General features: G+C 41.6%; 1 protein-coding gene across 2 annotated transcripts in view; it reads left to right on the top strand.

Moving 5' to 3' along the window:
• The first annotated feature begins 624 nt into the window (after nucleotides 1-624).
• The window catches only part of vps50 (VPS50 EARP/GARPII complex subunit), a 99,701-nt gene continuing 83,662 nt past the window's right edge, over nucleotides 625-16,663 (top strand). For both annotated transcript variants that reach the window (XM_051389837.1, XM_051389836.1), the window contains exons 1-4: nucleotides 625-786; nucleotides 1,324-1,392; nucleotides 9,165-9,287; nucleotides 10,322-10,393. In XM_051389837.1, coding sequence (XP_051245797.1) covers nucleotides 754-786; nucleotides 1,324-1,392; nucleotides 9,165-9,287; nucleotides 10,322-10,393 — 297 coding nt within the window. In that variant the 5' untranslated portion in view covers nucleotides 625-753. The remainder of the gene's footprint in view (nucleotides 787-1,323; nucleotides 1,393-9,164; nucleotides 9,288-10,321; nucleotides 10,394-16,663) is intronic.

The following is a 16,663-nucleotide window of genomic DNA, read 5'->3' as shown; positions in this document are numbered from 1 at the left end:
TATAATTGTACTATTATAACTGATGCACTAATGTCTAAGCAGCATTTTTATGTTGTAGCTGATACAGGAGAGACAAATTTGAACTACTTCATAGCCTGTACCGTTAGGAAGTTTAATCTATAATCGTGTGTAATGTGCCAAAATGTTTCACCCGACACCTACAGTTGACTGATAGAACAAAGAGGTAGAGTAACAGTTTTCAGGAAGGAAAAATAACCATTGCTGATAAATTTCTATTCTGTGATGTTAAATTACTACCATCCAGTGGTGTAAGGCAGTATGTATCACAGTCAATCTTATTTTTCTTCCACCACTTTTGAATATATTTTTTATATTTGTATTCAGAACAACATATATGTGTTATTAATGTAACCTAAATATTTGCAGTTTTTGCATTTGTGAGATTCTGTCAGTTAAGGTCACAAGCACACTTCTGAATAAAAACTATTCAATTCAATACAAAAGGTTTTTTTTTTGGCATGGGGAACATACGTTTACAGTGCTGAAGTAGGTGAAAAATATATGTATACATAGTAAAAAATAACTTACTTAAACACTTACTTAATACAAATACAAAACACATACAAGACTACATTTCCCAGGGTGCTTTGGCATCTTCCGGTTCTTGCCACGCAAGTCACGTGACGGTCAACTATGGCTTCCTTCTCGTAGTGATGGAGGCGCATCGTTGACAACAAAACAAAACTGTAACTTCATTCATTAATTTGTCCACCGACACAAGTTGGATTCAGGATGCAGAAGATCAAGTCCCTCATGGCCCGCCAGGTGAGCTGTTCGGGTCCACAGAAGCTGAGCTGCTGGCCGTTTGTCTCTGACAGCTGCAGGGAGCTAGCATGGCAGCTAGCTAAGCTAACTGGCTAATTTGACAGCTCATCGTGGGGCTCATTCAAGGACACATTAAGCTCGAGTAACAGCGGCTCTTTTTTAAACGACTGTATCACAGCTACAAACTGTTTGCCCCGCAGGAAGTAAATACACGTATAGGGGCAGTTAAAAGTATAAGTCCTAGTTGTAAGAGTTCACCCTCAGACAAGCACAACAACAGGACACCACAGTGGCCACTGGGCGGTTAGGGAAGTTCTCAGTTTGCACTGCAGTAATGTTAGACTCATGAACCACATTTGTTCACCAATGAACACAACAGAGCATATCGCTTTCAGAAATCTCTCTGTCGGTTCCACTTTTTTTTTGATGCTGATGAATCGCAAGCTGCTGTGTGTGTGACAACAGAAACAGGTTACCGTCAGAGTTAGTTAACTTATTGGGAGTTTTGAAGTCTAACACCGACTCTTATTTTGACAGGGCCTGAAAAGCCCCCAAGAAAGCATGGCAGACCTCAGCCCTGTGGAGAACCTGAGGATCCCGAGCAAGGTAATCTTTTATTGTTGTGACTGTAGTGAAAGTTGATTATATTTCTCCACAGCTAATGATGTGTTCAAGTAGTTATATGTAGATAGCTACCTGTCCCATGTTTAACTGCACCGTAAGGTTTGTGTAGTTTGTAGTTTTATGCTTCCTGTAACTTTGTTGACACCTGATTTTTTTGCTGCATTATTTTCAATACACAGTGAAAGTGTCATTTTTTTTGCACTGTTGTTGTGTGGGAAACTTGATCAGGCATATCCTTATTCCAATCAAACTCCCAATCAGTTATATCTAATAGTGATACAGTAAGGTTGAGTGTGTCAGGATGGTTTTAGATTTGAAGCAGACTTATTGTGTAGCTTATGTGTCAGACAGTGCTTTGTCCACCATGCATTGTGTTACATTTTTGAATAGCTTCCTCCAAATGACATTCGTTACATCACACTTACTGTTTTCGAGAGAGTATTGTAAAGATACCTAACCCGCTCCCATTTATATCATTTAAGCACGTACATCAACTAACTACCCTAACACCAGGAGTGTGAAATGTGGTCCGCTGTAATAGTATTTTAGCATTTTGGCATGGCAGAGTCTGAAAATGCAATCAGTCATGCTTAGTCACAGGAAGCATTTGTCATTATCCACTTGTACAAATTCAATTTGTCAAGAGCTGGCAGAGCGAAGCTGCAGAGTGGCTTTATATAATGTATAGTCACTTACTTACTTGCACCTCAATGCACTGCTAGTTGCTGGCTTTGCTTTGACTTTGCCTCGTAGTGTTGACCTTCTATTAATGTGGCTGAGTACAATTTAGAAGGTGGCCAACTCTATTTGTTCGCCATGCGCGGTGATATCAGCTAGGTCAATTCAACCAGACATTTCATTTCTCTCCCTTGAAAGACTTTGTTTTTAATGGCTGACTTTGTTTTGATTGTCACCTTCAGTCTGGCCTTAATGTATTTTTTTTTTCCTGGTGTGCTTTGCTGATGTACCATTTGAATACAGTTGAAAAATACTGCAAATATAATACTAAAAGGAAGTGCTGTTCTGTCATCTCATCTATGACAATTTGCAGAAGGAGAAGCTGAGAGAATTTTGAAAAATATCTTTCAATCTGTTGTTTATTTCAAGTCCTGATGTCGTGAGAAAAGAAAAAGACAAAGCAGCGTGCGGTAAACACAGGCTGTCTCTTTTGAAAGGCTCACACACAGCAATGTTTTTTTAGGGCTTGTGCTTGGCGTTCATCAAACACAGGCTCATGGCGGATAACAAACATATCATTTAAGAATCTAATAATTTGACATCATTGTATCATGTTGGTGTAATGCTTTGTATACAATATAACAATCCTTTTGCTTGATATGTTCTTGTGCAAAAACCACCCAGTGGCACTGATCAGATAAGATTCATTCTCCAGGTCTGAATAGAGCCTGAATGAAAACAGAGGGGAGTGTCTCAAGGAAGATTTGTTTCTTTTCATAAGATGCATGTTGCCCCCCTGGCTTTGGTATCAGGTGACGTTGCCAAACTGGATATGCAGACATAAAACACCCTGGTTTTTAGGCCTGAAATATTCCCCTTTGTTCATGCTGGAATGATGGCCCCAAGAATCCCTGTGAATCTCATTAACAGCTGCCATGTTTGGCTTATGTAACATGAGGCAGCGTGGTGTAGGTCGAGCGAAAACCTGGGAGAGAGTTAGTATGGATGTTGTCTGGATTATATGCACCTCAGCCTCTATATCTCCTGTGTGTACTGCAAACACCTGCCTTTTGTGTGTTCAACCAAAACACAGGGGTTATTATTTGATGCTGTTATGCTTTACTTTATTTGCTTTGCTGCTGGGCCTTTCAGCCTTAAATGAAATAGGACCCACACAGGCCAGGCTTTGTGCACCGAAGACCTATGGTCCTTTTTGAATAAAGGTGAATAATCCCCTCGATATGCCACTGCCGTTGTGAGGAACACTGCATTACTTAACACGCTGCTCCGCGTGCTTGACTGCCTGCGTCGTATTATTGCGATATTTAGTCTGATACTCGCTGCTTCGAACCATTCATGTGTTTTCCATTCCAACCACTTTAGCCGCGATTCGTATCATTTATCATCCTCCAGGAGCTGACAGCAACATCTGGCTAACTGTCTGGGGGAGGACTGATGAGGGGGATGATTGACAAATGATGCTGTTGAGTCACAATTTGGACATGACTTGAAGGTTTGATGGCATTTGAGTAATAAGCAGGGAAACCATAAACATACGCTAGTTAGCCTGTACTGTAGATTTCTGTCATTCAGATTTGGTTTTTTTTGCTGTCAGTCTACAAATAGTATCCACAGATGGCCATATGGACATAGATAGGCATACTTTGCACGACTCGAGGCGAGTCACATTAAAATTCAATTTAAAAAGTTGCATTGAAATGTCCCTTGTTTTTGAGTTCAGGATAAATATTGTGAGCAAAATCTGTATTCTTCATCCTTCTATCTTTCTTTTACTTCAATCCTTTGGCTGCTTTACGAGGTTTGACAGGCCTAATGAGATCTGATGTTATGGGAATATAATTTATTCAAAGGAAGCATTGACACATGTCCTCTGATTATTAATTGTGCACTGGTAGGCTGTAAACAACCCCTTCGCTGTAACACCACAACACAGATGTTGTTTTATAACTAAGGGGTTGCCTTGCCATGGTGAGCATTATGTGACTCACCATGAGCCCCTGTAAAGCATGCCTTTGTAGACAGTAAATAAATGAATGCGCACATTCTGAGAAATCTATTCTCTGACGTTCTCTCATCCGGTCGAGGCATCTCTTCATTGCAGATCGTACAACGTAAATGTGTTGGGATTTTGTGTGCTTCTCCATTTATCTCCCATAAGCTTCAATGCTGACGCCACAGTCTGACACCGATCATCGTTAGAACGCTGGTGTTATGACGCAATGACTCTTCCTTCTTTTTTTTTTGTGCAGGAAGTGGCGACTGATATTTTCTGCAACTTTTGCTCAGCTCCACATGATACCTTGCACCTTTTTACCGCTGTTTAGTTTGAGCTGTTTCATTGAGACATCTGTCAAATGTTCGACAGGCTGTTCTCTAGTTTTAATAGTCATTTTAATAGATCTACCCGTTTGCCCTGTTTGGGTAATTACAGAAGTTAATGAACTTAGTGTAATATGGTTTCTATTATGAAGTGTTACTCTACGTAGCTGCTGGTGCACTTGATTTGGTTCCTCTCACAGATGTTAGGCCGGTGATATGTGCATTCAGAGCTCAGACTCTTGGCTATAACAGCAGTTTACCCTCAGGGGAAACCATTCTCTCAAATAAAACCTGATCCCCCTTGTTCACCTGCTGCTGCGTACCTAATGCCCTCTACTAATTTACATGTAAATCTGGACAGTGAGCCAAGGACCTAAATTTAATACATGTTTGACCTTAGACAAGACTTCAATGTGATATAATCGGAGGTGTACGGCATTCAAACTTTGGGGAATAATAAAAAATAGATGGGAAGTTTGTATCGTTTCATGTGTCAGACGTTTCAAGAGCTAATGTGCACCAAACGCTTTAAATAAATCACAGCCATGGCATCTTAAAACAAAACAAAATATATATTTAAATTACTCTAAATGCTTCCAGGCTATTTTAGATCACTTTGATGTTTTTGTTCCTTTTGTTAATCTCTCTGGGTTCTAGAGATGATATAAGCTGCTTTGTGGGTTCACAAAACCAACAAACAAATAAACAAATAAACAAGCCAACCTTTTTTCCCCTTTTCAGTCCTTTTTGTTCAAAGCGGTCTTTCCTCTGTGAGTCAGTTTCAATGATTTTCTTTGTAGGTGTTGTGGTCTCTTAACCTCCCCACTCCTACAGAGCCTTTGATGGGTTCCATCATTACAATCTCATATTGTGTGTTAAAGCTGTGCTCGGATGAAAAATAATTTTAATTCCAGATAGAATACTGAGTTCAACTGGACTGTATATGAACAGTACAGGATATCCGCTATTATTGATGCTTCTACAAAAATGATTTCTTGGACCTTTTTATTTCACAAGTAGATGAAGAGCTTAAACAATAAGCAGTATTTTTTCAAACAAAAATGCCAAACAAGCTTGTTACAGCTTCCCAAATGTGAGAATGTACTTCTATGTTTTTTTTTCTATCATTGGAAATTCAGTATCTCTTGGTTTTGGACACATCAATAATGAAAATAATCTTCCATTGCAGCCCTCTACTCTACAGTTTTAGCGGAGCAAGCTGGCACATAATATCTGTGTGGTCCTGAGAAATGTTCTATTTAACTTTAACGCTGTTGAGGGAAGTTGTTGGGAGTGAGGGGTTTTTTCCCTGGAGGCTTCAGTTTCCTTCAGGCAAACAGTGGTACAGCCCTGCAGTTAGTGCTCGGGGTACATGCAGTTACCGTTTCACACCAGCAGGGGTCAGCCTCAGTTTACTCATTACACATTTTTATCTTATCAGTTTCATAGAACACACACACACACACACACACACACACACACACACACACACACACACACACACACACACACACACACACACACACACACACACACACACACAGCATTCGCTTACACAAGCTGTGTACACTTCCTGCTCATTATTGCATTACTTCCTGAAGATATTCCTGAAGAATATGATTGGCTGAATACCTCCAGTATGCAATATGTATTTTCTGAAGATAGGCACTGGGCCTGAAGCTGTGAGGAGGGCGTGCTTGATAACCTGTCAGGCTGTCTGGAGGCTGGGAGCACAGCTCACTTTGACAGTTCACATGTGTTATGGCCTTAGGTGACCCAATCAGGTTTGTCTCCGATAAGATATTGTCTAATTATGCTTCCAAGGACCTGACTGTACACTCATATATTAAAACAACTGCATGACAACACAGAGAGAAGCCCCTCGCTTTTGGCTCAGTGATACTCAGTGGAGAAGGAGAAATAGTCCCATACTTCCAAGTAAAAATTCAGCAGTATTGCCTGTTAACCGAGCAGCTGACAGGAGTGGTGCAGGCTGGGTATTTGCTATTGGCTGTGATTGTGTCCTAATGTCCCAGAAGATGACAGCGTTAAACCCTTGTTTAGGAGCAGACGAGGATATACAGGCAGGCTAGACCTGGCATAAATATTCAATGCTGATTACAATGAGGAGGTTTTGATTTGTTCATCTAATGAATGATTCCATAGTGGAAATAATTGGCCCTCCTCTCCCCTTGTCTTTCTCTACCAATGTCTCGCAGGATTTTCCACGAACCTCCTATTGTTTATTCAGTCTCTGGTTTTATCAGGGCCCCGTGTTGTTGAGCACCTTTTTGTTCCACGCTTGATTTTTCCACATTCAATCAGCACTCCAGACGAATATCCACTGTGATTCTTTGATAAGGCTTGTTAAATGTCCCGCACTTCGGATGCAAATAGATTTCTAATTTCCGCAATGAGATGAGAATTTCATTAATTTGCCAGAGGGGGATGAAGGGTGGTTTGTTTGTCCCTCATCCTTCAAAGTGAAATTTGATCAAAGCCCCACAGCGGCTGATACTGAGATTCACACGTGGGGCACACCGGCGTCTGTTTTGTTTTGTAGCCCACGCAGCGGTGGGAAAGGGAGGTAATTATTTAACCTGCAAGGGAGCCTCTCCATAAGTCCTTCACTTAAAGGTGTTTAGAGTTTTTCACGCCACTATGGGTGGGAGTCTGAGGCGGAGAGAGGGAAAAGAGAAAGGCAGTGACACAGGGGAGGTGAATTGCTCTAACCGTACTGGAGTGGCATCACAGGAGGCACCACATCATTGTCTTTTGTTTCGCTCACTCCTCTGTCTTTTTCTTTCTGCTCTAACTTTTGCTACCAATGAGTCATCCGCCTCAAACTCCCCCCACCCTCCCTGTTTCCCTCTCATTTGAGCTGATTTCCCACCCACCCTTTTGACGGCAGAGTGTGATCTCCTACCTCCTCCCAATCTCACGGACTCACCCACGCATTTCCCCCAGGGCTCCTGCTCACTTCTTTACCTGATTCATACATGGCAACATGCACACTTGCCTAAGAGTCCTATATTGGAGACACACACATACACAGGCATCGACACATGCGCACGCTTTCGTCCTCCCAGATGCCTTATATAATTATATATATGGTATACAAATGGGATTCTGTTGGTGTAATTGAATTATATGTGGCTATATTTGACTGCAAACATTAAAATTACTCACAGCAGCGTTGCCCTATATAAGTGTCATTCTACAAGACACATACTCACCCACAGAAGCAGATTCAGTTGCATGGGTGGCACACTTCATTGCCTTGCTGCACGCTTCTTGCTCATAATACCTGGGAAAAATATTTGTGGTTAGGCAAGTCTGTAACAAGGTTCTCTTGATCAGTCTGCTATCTCTTTATGAGATGATGTGTGCAGGTCTTAAACAGAGATTTATATAGTTTGATTTAATAGAGAATGGATGCATATAGGGGCATCCATAGATTTAATTTATCTCATAATTCCACATCCATCCTGGTTCACCTCTTTTCCAAGCCTGCAGACTATTTTTAGTGACATAATGCTTTAATGTGCTGATGCCTCAACGTATTGATCCCACACAAACAAGCTGTTAGACTCAGCAGCGTTACCTTAAATAAAGCATTTCCACTGAGGGCATAAAGTGAAGCCACTTAGCATGAGATGTTTTCTTTATATGTGATGTCTTATTGTGATTAAATGTAACATTTAGCTATATTTAGGATTTTGGAGGCTAGGGATGGGCATGGTGGTGGTCCACCACTTTGCTCCAGACTGAAATATCTCAGCAACTGTTGGATGGATTGCCATGAAATTTGCTACATACCTCCATGTTCCCCTGAGGAGGAATCCTAAGGACTTTGGGGATGCCCTGAGTTTTCCACTAGCGCCACCATGTGGTTGACATTTGTGATTCTTAGGATTGTGGTTAGGTTTTTTGGCTTTCATGACCTCCTGACTTTTCTTCTAAGTTAAAATTTCTATTTTGTCCAATACTTTTATGGTTTATGACTAAATACTAAACTTCCCCTCGTTTTATACTGCTAACACAGCCATCCCACCACTTTGTTATTGACCTGTGACTATATCTTGGCTCATTAAGAATGTGGGTTTAAAACCATTCATCTGAAAGACTCACTGTAGCAGTAAGCCTCAACGGATGCACAGCATGTTAATCAATAAGCCTCTGATGTTTCTCCGAGTTGCTCTGAAGGGGAATCGCCGTCGTATTTCTTCGGTCGTTCCTTTCTTCTCATCATGCCTCTGAAGGCTGCCTGCCGTCCCTCATGACAGCTGTCCGACGAAACAAGCTGCAATCCTCTACCAAACTCGGAGATCGTTTTCTTCTTCCCCTTTTTTCCCACTCCACACCTCCTCTTTCCCTCTCCTCACCTCTTGTTCTCTACCTAATTTTTATTCTGCCCTCTCTTCACTTTGTCCTTCACCCTTGCCCTATCCTTAAACTCCTTTGTACCTCTTGTTCCCCTAATCCTATCTCTTCCCCTTTATTGTTTATTCCCCTGGCATCTTTCCTCTTTTTTTCCCCCTGTGTTACACTATTTTCTCCTCCTCTGTTTTGATGTATTTTTCTGGATGTTTTTGTTGTTGTTTCCATTACTTGGAAATTATGTAATTCTTTGTTTTGGGCCTTTTTTCTGTTTGTGTCCTAGTGTGTCTGGAACGTTCTAAAGTGCTTTCTTCAAGGACGTCTTTTAATTCTCTGCCCGTCTCGCCCTCTTTCAGGAGGAGTTGCGGGAGCTGAGGGAGCAGCCCATCGACCCCCAGGCGGAGCAGGAGATCATCGACAGCATCGAGGAGATCTACTTCTCTAATGACTCCTTCGACATGGTGCAGCATGAACTGGAGGTCAGATACTCTCTATGAATGAGCGTTATTGACTGAATGAGCACCACTCACTTGTAAAATGATGACATCGCTCCCAGGTTCCCACGCCCTCTCCGTAAAAATAACTCCCACCACATTTCAGTAATTCTGATAAGAGAAATATTGCATTTCTAATGTGAATAAATGTGGCTTCCTGTGCGTTGAACCTTGTCTGACTGGCAGAGTTAAAGCTCTTTCTCACCTGAGCTGCTGTCTCTTACACTTCTGCTGAGCCGCATGCGTGCCTTTGACATCTGGATTGATGCATTGCATCCGCTCAACAGAGGAAGGGTGTGAAATCTCATTAGATTTATCTTGGTATTGCTACACCATCTGAAATGAGACTCTCAGTCAAGAGGAAAGTAATTACCTATCATCCTTTGGGCCATGGATTTGTAATATCTTTCTTTCCCTAGCAGAGTTTGTTTGCTGTTTACTAAATAACGTCCTCTACCTTCTTGACTAATCTGACTTATGATCTGGTAAAGTATATTTATTGAGCAAATTCTTTTTGTTTTTTTTGAATGGAGGAAGAGCTGCAGCTATCTCCAGTCGCACTAGTTAAACCAGCTTAAGCTCTTTTGAAATGCCTAGTGAGATATCTTTGAAAAATTAAGATGCTCAGAAGTGAAGATTAGCTCTCTCAAGATAAATGAAATCCCTGTTATGGCCCTGAGCGCCAGAACTTGGATATTGCCATAGTTGTACCTTTTGAATATTTTTCTGTCTGGGACTGGCACACACACACACACACCTAGCAGCAACTCTTACTACGCTGAACGGAACATGTGTTTGAAAGCAGAATGCAACTCTATAGAAGTGAGAAGGTCTTACAGACTGTGTTTGCGGATGTGTCTGCAAATGTCTCGGGCGCTTTCACCTGTGTAGGAGGATGTATTGTAAACAAACAATAAGGTTGTGTGTGTGTGTGTGTGTGTGTGTGTGTGTGTGTGTGTGTGTGTGTGTGTGTGTGTGTGTGTGTGTGTGTGTGTGTGCGTGTGCGCGTGTGTTTATAGAAACTCCCACCTGAGCTGAACCTGCAGGAGCTGGAGGAGTACAGAGACAAACTGAAAAGACAACAAGCAGCAGTAAGTGTCTTCCTCTCTCCCTCTCTCTCTCTCTCTCTCTCTCTCTCTCACACGCTTACACACACACACGCTTACACACACACAAACACACGTGGTGTCAGACCCGGTCAGTGTATTTAAGGGTCATTTCTGGCTCATGTTTGTAAAGGTCAGGAAGACAGAAGTAGCTATTATTTGCATTGTTATTAAGAAATACTCTTTCATCTGTATTCTATATGTACTGTATTCTGTATGTGCTCAGTTGTCATGGAGACGGTTTTGTTGACATCTGACCTCAGTAGCCGTTCAGAGCTCAGTCATTTCAACTACAACACTTCGCCTTCTCCTTCTCGTCCGTATGAGCCACATCTCTATCTGCTGATGAAGACCATGTAATACGTTTGAAAGCACCACTCAAATCCTGAAAGTTACACTTTCGATCATATCATCTTCATCACATGTCATGCAACTGTAGATGTTCAAATTTCCATTTTTCTTGTGCGCTTTAAGCACTTTGTCTATGTTGTTTTAAAAGAGTTGTTGTTCAGCGTTCAAGTTCATTCTGTTTTTGGAAGAATTAAAGTAATGAAAAGTGCTTATAACCTAACACTCTGGCATACGCTGCAGACATACAGTATGAAACACTATTGCATCTTGAAAATAATACCACAAAAGCCTTTTTTCATTCAGATAAAAGCTTTGAAGTTTGTGCCATGATTTCACAGAAACAATTTGCTTGGCAGCCCAAAGATCCTGTCTGCCTGCCTGACAACTTCTTGTGTCCCACTCCAGTCAACGGCGGCCATGCTGAGAGTGTGTGAGGCTAAACAAAATCATGGTGTTTAGGGGTGTTAATGTTCCTCTCTCCTTTTTTTTTTTTTTTTTTGTTGATTGGCAACTTGGTGGTCCATTAATCCAAAAGGGAGGGACATGTCCTGCACCCAGCTGTAGTTTGTGCTTTGTGTTTTCCTCCTGCGGCCACTGCAGGACCATTTTCACAGCCGCCACCATTCTGAGGTCAGCCAGGTCCTTGCAGTTTCAGACTGGAGAGCCGGCATGTCAACAAATTCTATTTATAGAAACACGTGGGAGAGAAAACAGCTCTTTTCCCCTCCGCACCCTCAGTCCACACAATCCAGTGCAGATTTCGCCCACTTGCCCTCTTTCCTGACAAGCTTCTGTACTTTCACACACCTGTTTGTCTCCCTCGCTCCCTCAGCTCTTTCGGTTTTTTTTTTGTCCTTTTTCACATCTGTTCCCTCCATGTCACGCTGACGTCCCTTCTTTGGACATTTTTGACAGTTGTCCACAGAGTTGTCTGTTTATTTAAGATGAATAATGTATTTCTTTTATTGCAGTTACGATCTTCAACACTTTAACTATCACTCCCATCCCTCACAGACACAGTAGATGGGTATTGGTAAACATGGAACCTCCTGCCATGTACACGCATATATATACAGTGGGGAGAACAAGTATTTGATACACTGCCGATTTTGCAGGTTTTCCCACTTACAAAGCATGTAGAGGTCTGTAATTTTTATCATAGGTACTCTTCAACTGTGAGTGATGGAATCACATTGTATCACAATTTGCATTTTATTGCATGACATAAGTATTTGATACATCAGAAAAACAGAACTTAATATTTGCTACAGAAACCTTTGTTTGCAATTACAGAGATCAGATGTTTCCTGTAGTTCTTGACCAGGTTTGCACACACTGCAGCAGGGATTTTGGCCCACTCCTCCAAACAGATCTTCTCCAGATCCTTCAGATCCTCCTGTCGCTGGGCAATACGGACTTTCAGCTCCCTCCAAAGATTTTCTATTGGGTTCAGGTCTGGAGACTGGCTAGGCCACTCCACGACCTTGAGATGCTTCTTACAGAGCCACTCCTTAGTTGCCCTGGCTGTGTGTTTCGGGTCGTTGTCATGCTGGAAGACCCAGCCACGACCCATCTTCAATGCTCTTACTGAGGGAATGAGGTTGTTGGCCAAGATCTCGCGATACATGGCCCCATCCATCCTCCCCTCAATACGGTTCAGTCGTCCTGTCCCCTTTGCAGAAAAGCATCCCCAAAGAATGATGTTTCCACCTCCATGCTTCACGGTTGGGATGGTGTTCTTGGGGTTGTACTCATCCTTCTTCTTCCTCCAAACACGGCGAGTGGAGTTTAGACCAAAAAGCTCTATTTTTGTCTTATCAGACCACATGACCTTCTCCCATTCCTCCTCTGGATCATCCAGATGGTCATTGGCAAACTTCAGACGGGCCTGGACATGCACTGGCTTGAGCAGGGGGACCTTGCGTGCGCTGCAGGATTTTATTCTGTGACGGCGTAGTGTGTTACTAATGGTTTTCTTTGAGACTGTGGTCCCAGCTCTCTTCAGGTCATTGATCAGGTCCTGCCGTGTAGTTCTGGGCTGATCCCTCACCTTCCTCATGATCATTGATGCCCCACGAGGTGAGATCTTGCATGGAGCCCCAGACTAAGGGAGATTGACCGTCATCTAGAACTTCTTCCATTTTCTAATAATTGCGCCAACAGTTGTTGCCTTCTCACCAAGCTGCTTGCCTATTGTCCTGTAGCCCATCCCAGCCTTGTGCAGGTCTACAATTTTGTCCCTGATGTCCTTACACAGCTCTCTGGTCTTGGCCATTGTGGAGAGGTTGGAGTCTGTTTGACTGAGTGTGTGGACAGGTGTCTTTTATACAGGTAACGAGTTCAAACAGGTGCAGTTAATACAGGTAATGAGTGGAGAACAGGAAGGCTTCTTATAGAAAAACTAACAGGTCTGTGAGAGCTGGAATTCTTATTGGCTGGTTGGTGATCAAATACTTATGTCATGCAATAAATGCAAATTAATAATTTAAAAATCATACAATGTGATTTTCTGGATTTTTGTTTTAGATTCCGTCTCTCACAGTTGAAGTGTACCTATGATAAAAATGACAGACCTCTACATGCTTTGTAAGTGGGAAAACCTGCAAAATCGGCAGTGTATCAAATACTTGTTCTCCCCACTGTACATGCATCTTGCCTTTTTTGACACTTTTTCATTGGTAGAGTAAGTTTTGTAAAAATATTTGTTGCTTTGTATGAGCAAATCAACACTGTTGCCTTAACAGGGAGCCTGTGTGATTTTATGTGTTGAAAAAATCAATATTATCTTATGCATTGCAAATAAAATACCGGAGAAAGTTTGAAATACACTAGCGGAGCATAAATCTGAATTAATTTGACAGTGTAATGCAGAAAAGTCCTTCACACATTTTTTGAAATTCCATTGTTGTGTTGTGGAGTCATGTGTGGATGGTTTTGTACGCATTGCGGTTCACCAAACTAAGGACGATCTCCTGCTGCCACTGATGGAAAAACCATCTCTACAGGTGGGCAGTTTGTATTTGGGCATTCATACTAGCCACATATATACTCCCCGACTCATGCACATCAATATACACACACACACACACACCAGATCCAAGCCTATAGAGGCATGTAGTCGTCAATGTGTGAAATAGAGCCTCTGAAGACATAATAATAGTGCTTTCAGATTCTCACCATGGGGCTGTTCTGTACTGGCCTTTCCTCCCGCCAGATGCTGTGGAAGGTCTCCTCACACTTTATCTGTGACGGCATTAGTTAAGCTGTAAAGTGGCACGGTGTGTGTGTGTGTGTGTGTGTGTGTGTGTGTGTGTGTGTGTGTGTGTGTGTGTGTGTGTGTCCTGTGTGTGTCTTGTGTGTGTGTGTGTGTGTGTGTGTGTCTGTGTGTGTCTGTGTGTGTACTAGCTCGGGGCGTGACTACATGAGATAAAAGTAAGAAAGATGCAGTACTGTACCTGTGTACTGCATGTACTTGTCCCTCTCTTTCTCCACTCCTGTTGTGAGGAGGTATGCTAGAACTGGTGTGTTGACGCATGTTGACATAAATATCCCCTGGCTTTCTCGAAAAAAAATGAACCAGGTACGTGTGCACAGTGCTTAATGCCTTTGAATAGACAACTCATGAGCAGTATCACCACATTTTGCTTTATAGTTCCCATCCACCTCAAAGTGACTTTCTTTACAGGAATGTAGGCTGCAGAGATGTCGGAGGAGGCGATGTTAATAACGTAGATGAACATATTCAATTTTTAATGAAACTTGAAAGCTAGAGATGACTATCCCTCCTGCAGCAGTAATGAATTATCTCCCTCTGCTCAGTTTAAAAAAAAAAAAAAAAAAGTTAGCAATGCTTATGCAACCTTTGCCTAAATCCTGTGCCTGGCTGCCAAAATTGTCCCTGTTTAAATCGGGCTGAAAAGACGATTTGCTGTGCAGAGGAAGTTTGTTTGTGAGCGAAAATAGAGCATGAGATCACATTGCTACATGAAAAAGAGACATATTGTACACAGCTTCAAGGTGCAACAACACCCTGTTTAGAAGTCAGCCAGGCTAAGTTCACACATTGCTCTGATCTGATTTATTTATCTTTTTTGCTTGGCTGCTCACATTACTTTTTAAACATGGCCCATATCAGATTACAGTGTGAACAGGTTACAGGTTACACAAATCTGACTTGTATCTGATTTGGACCACATATGAAAGTGGTCTGAATCAGAATTGAAAAGATCAGATTTAATGTGTTTGGTGCCGTTCACACTGTCATACGACAAACATATGAAAATCATATTTGGGTCAATTTGGCCTGTAGTCCTCAGTCTACAAAAGGAACCTTGAATATCCTAAATTAATTTTCCAAATGTTATTCTCATTTGGCAATTTGGACTTGTTTTCTGCATCATTAACAAGACCTCTCCTTACAAGTGCAGGTGCAGTGCATAAGACCGCTGCTGCAAAGTTAATATTGGTTATGTCCCCCTGCGTTACCAGTGGAGACCTCTGTCTCAGTCCTTAACTCACTTAATCAGGAACACTGACCTTCACTATTACTGAGCTGCTCGGCACTTTTCACTGCTACCAGCCCTAATTAGTACTAGCTAATTTAGCTTTAATTGACTCATATATCTCGGTAAACACTTGTCAGAAGCAGCAAACATGTTCTCATTTATTATAAGAATAACATTTAGAGTATATGGTGTTCAACCTTCCTGCTAATGAGTGAAGCTTGATGAACTGTCCAGACATGTTCACTCTCTTTTACTGATGCTTATATGTTTTCTTTCTAATAGATGATATGTGTGAGATGCAGGGTGTAGTTTATATAAGGCATCTGTCTTCTCGTGTTGCATTTTCTTTATTTTTCTTCATTTTTGTTCTCCCTCATGGTGCGTGTGTTTTCCCTGCGGAAATAAATTGCATTCTTTGTCTTCCTGTGTGTCTGAGTTGATGATTTTTTACAGCCAGACACTGATTTTTTGGACAACATTTACTCCATCTGCTAAATATTGCTTGCGCTGTGCTCGCTTTGCAACCCAGCTGCTACACTATTGGCCTCCATTTTTGTACGTGAGGCCAAGCTGAAAACTAATGACTTTGGCCTTGTGGCTCAGGTAGGAGGGTTTAGTGGCTCACTGCTCGCTTTCCATTAAGTGTTAAGACTCTTTAGCTCCTTTTAAAAAGTTTAGAGTGGTATGATCACCGGGTTGCCAATAGGTGGCATTATGGCCTAATTTTGCAGCAGCATTGTAAAAGTTTGAATGTCTGTCTTGGCCTTCTTTAACACAATTCCATTCTCTCTGACTTTCTCTTACTCATACATTTGAATGTTAAAAGACACAGACACTCCTGTGGAATGAACAGTTTCAACTGAGCTGTAGTCGCCATCTGTTCAGGTCTCCAGTCGGCCACTGTGCATACTTAACACATGGTGAAATGTCATCCCCGCCCCTAGTCTGCTCTACTGCATACTAGCTGCATACATATGAACCTTCCTCACTTCTGAATAAACTCACGCCTACCATAAAACATCTACTCGCTGTGCGTATGTGTTGCCTCACTGTGAATGGGAGAAAGTGGTTTGGTTTGTTGCATCTACTGGATGAGTATTTAATGAATTTCCAGCTTATGAATTTGTAGTAAGATTTGAAGCATTTTAGCTTCATTCATTCATTCTTGACTTTGACATTGAAATTAATTGTTTTTCTTCTAATTGATTCAGCCAGTGAGCTCTAGAAACGAAACATTCCTGAACATACATGATTATGTACATTTTTACATTCCGATATTATCCAAAGACAGAGTAATAAAATCCAAAACAATCCTACACACAGCTTACAATCATTTAAAAGTATTAAATGAGAGTCATAAATAGGAGTTAAGCTCTATTTGGTTTAACCTTGTTTGTAT

Source organism: Dicentrarchus labrax, unplaced genomic scaffold (genome assembly GCF_905237075.1).
Source record: "Dicentrarchus labrax unplaced genomic scaffold, dlabrax2021, whole genome shotgun sequence".
Classification (NCBI taxonomy): Eukaryota; Metazoa; Chordata; class Actinopteri; family Moronidae; genus Dicentrarchus; species Dicentrarchus labrax.
The sequence above is the reverse complement of the archived record's forward strand: the minus strand, read 5'-3'. Positions and strand labels throughout refer to the sequence as shown.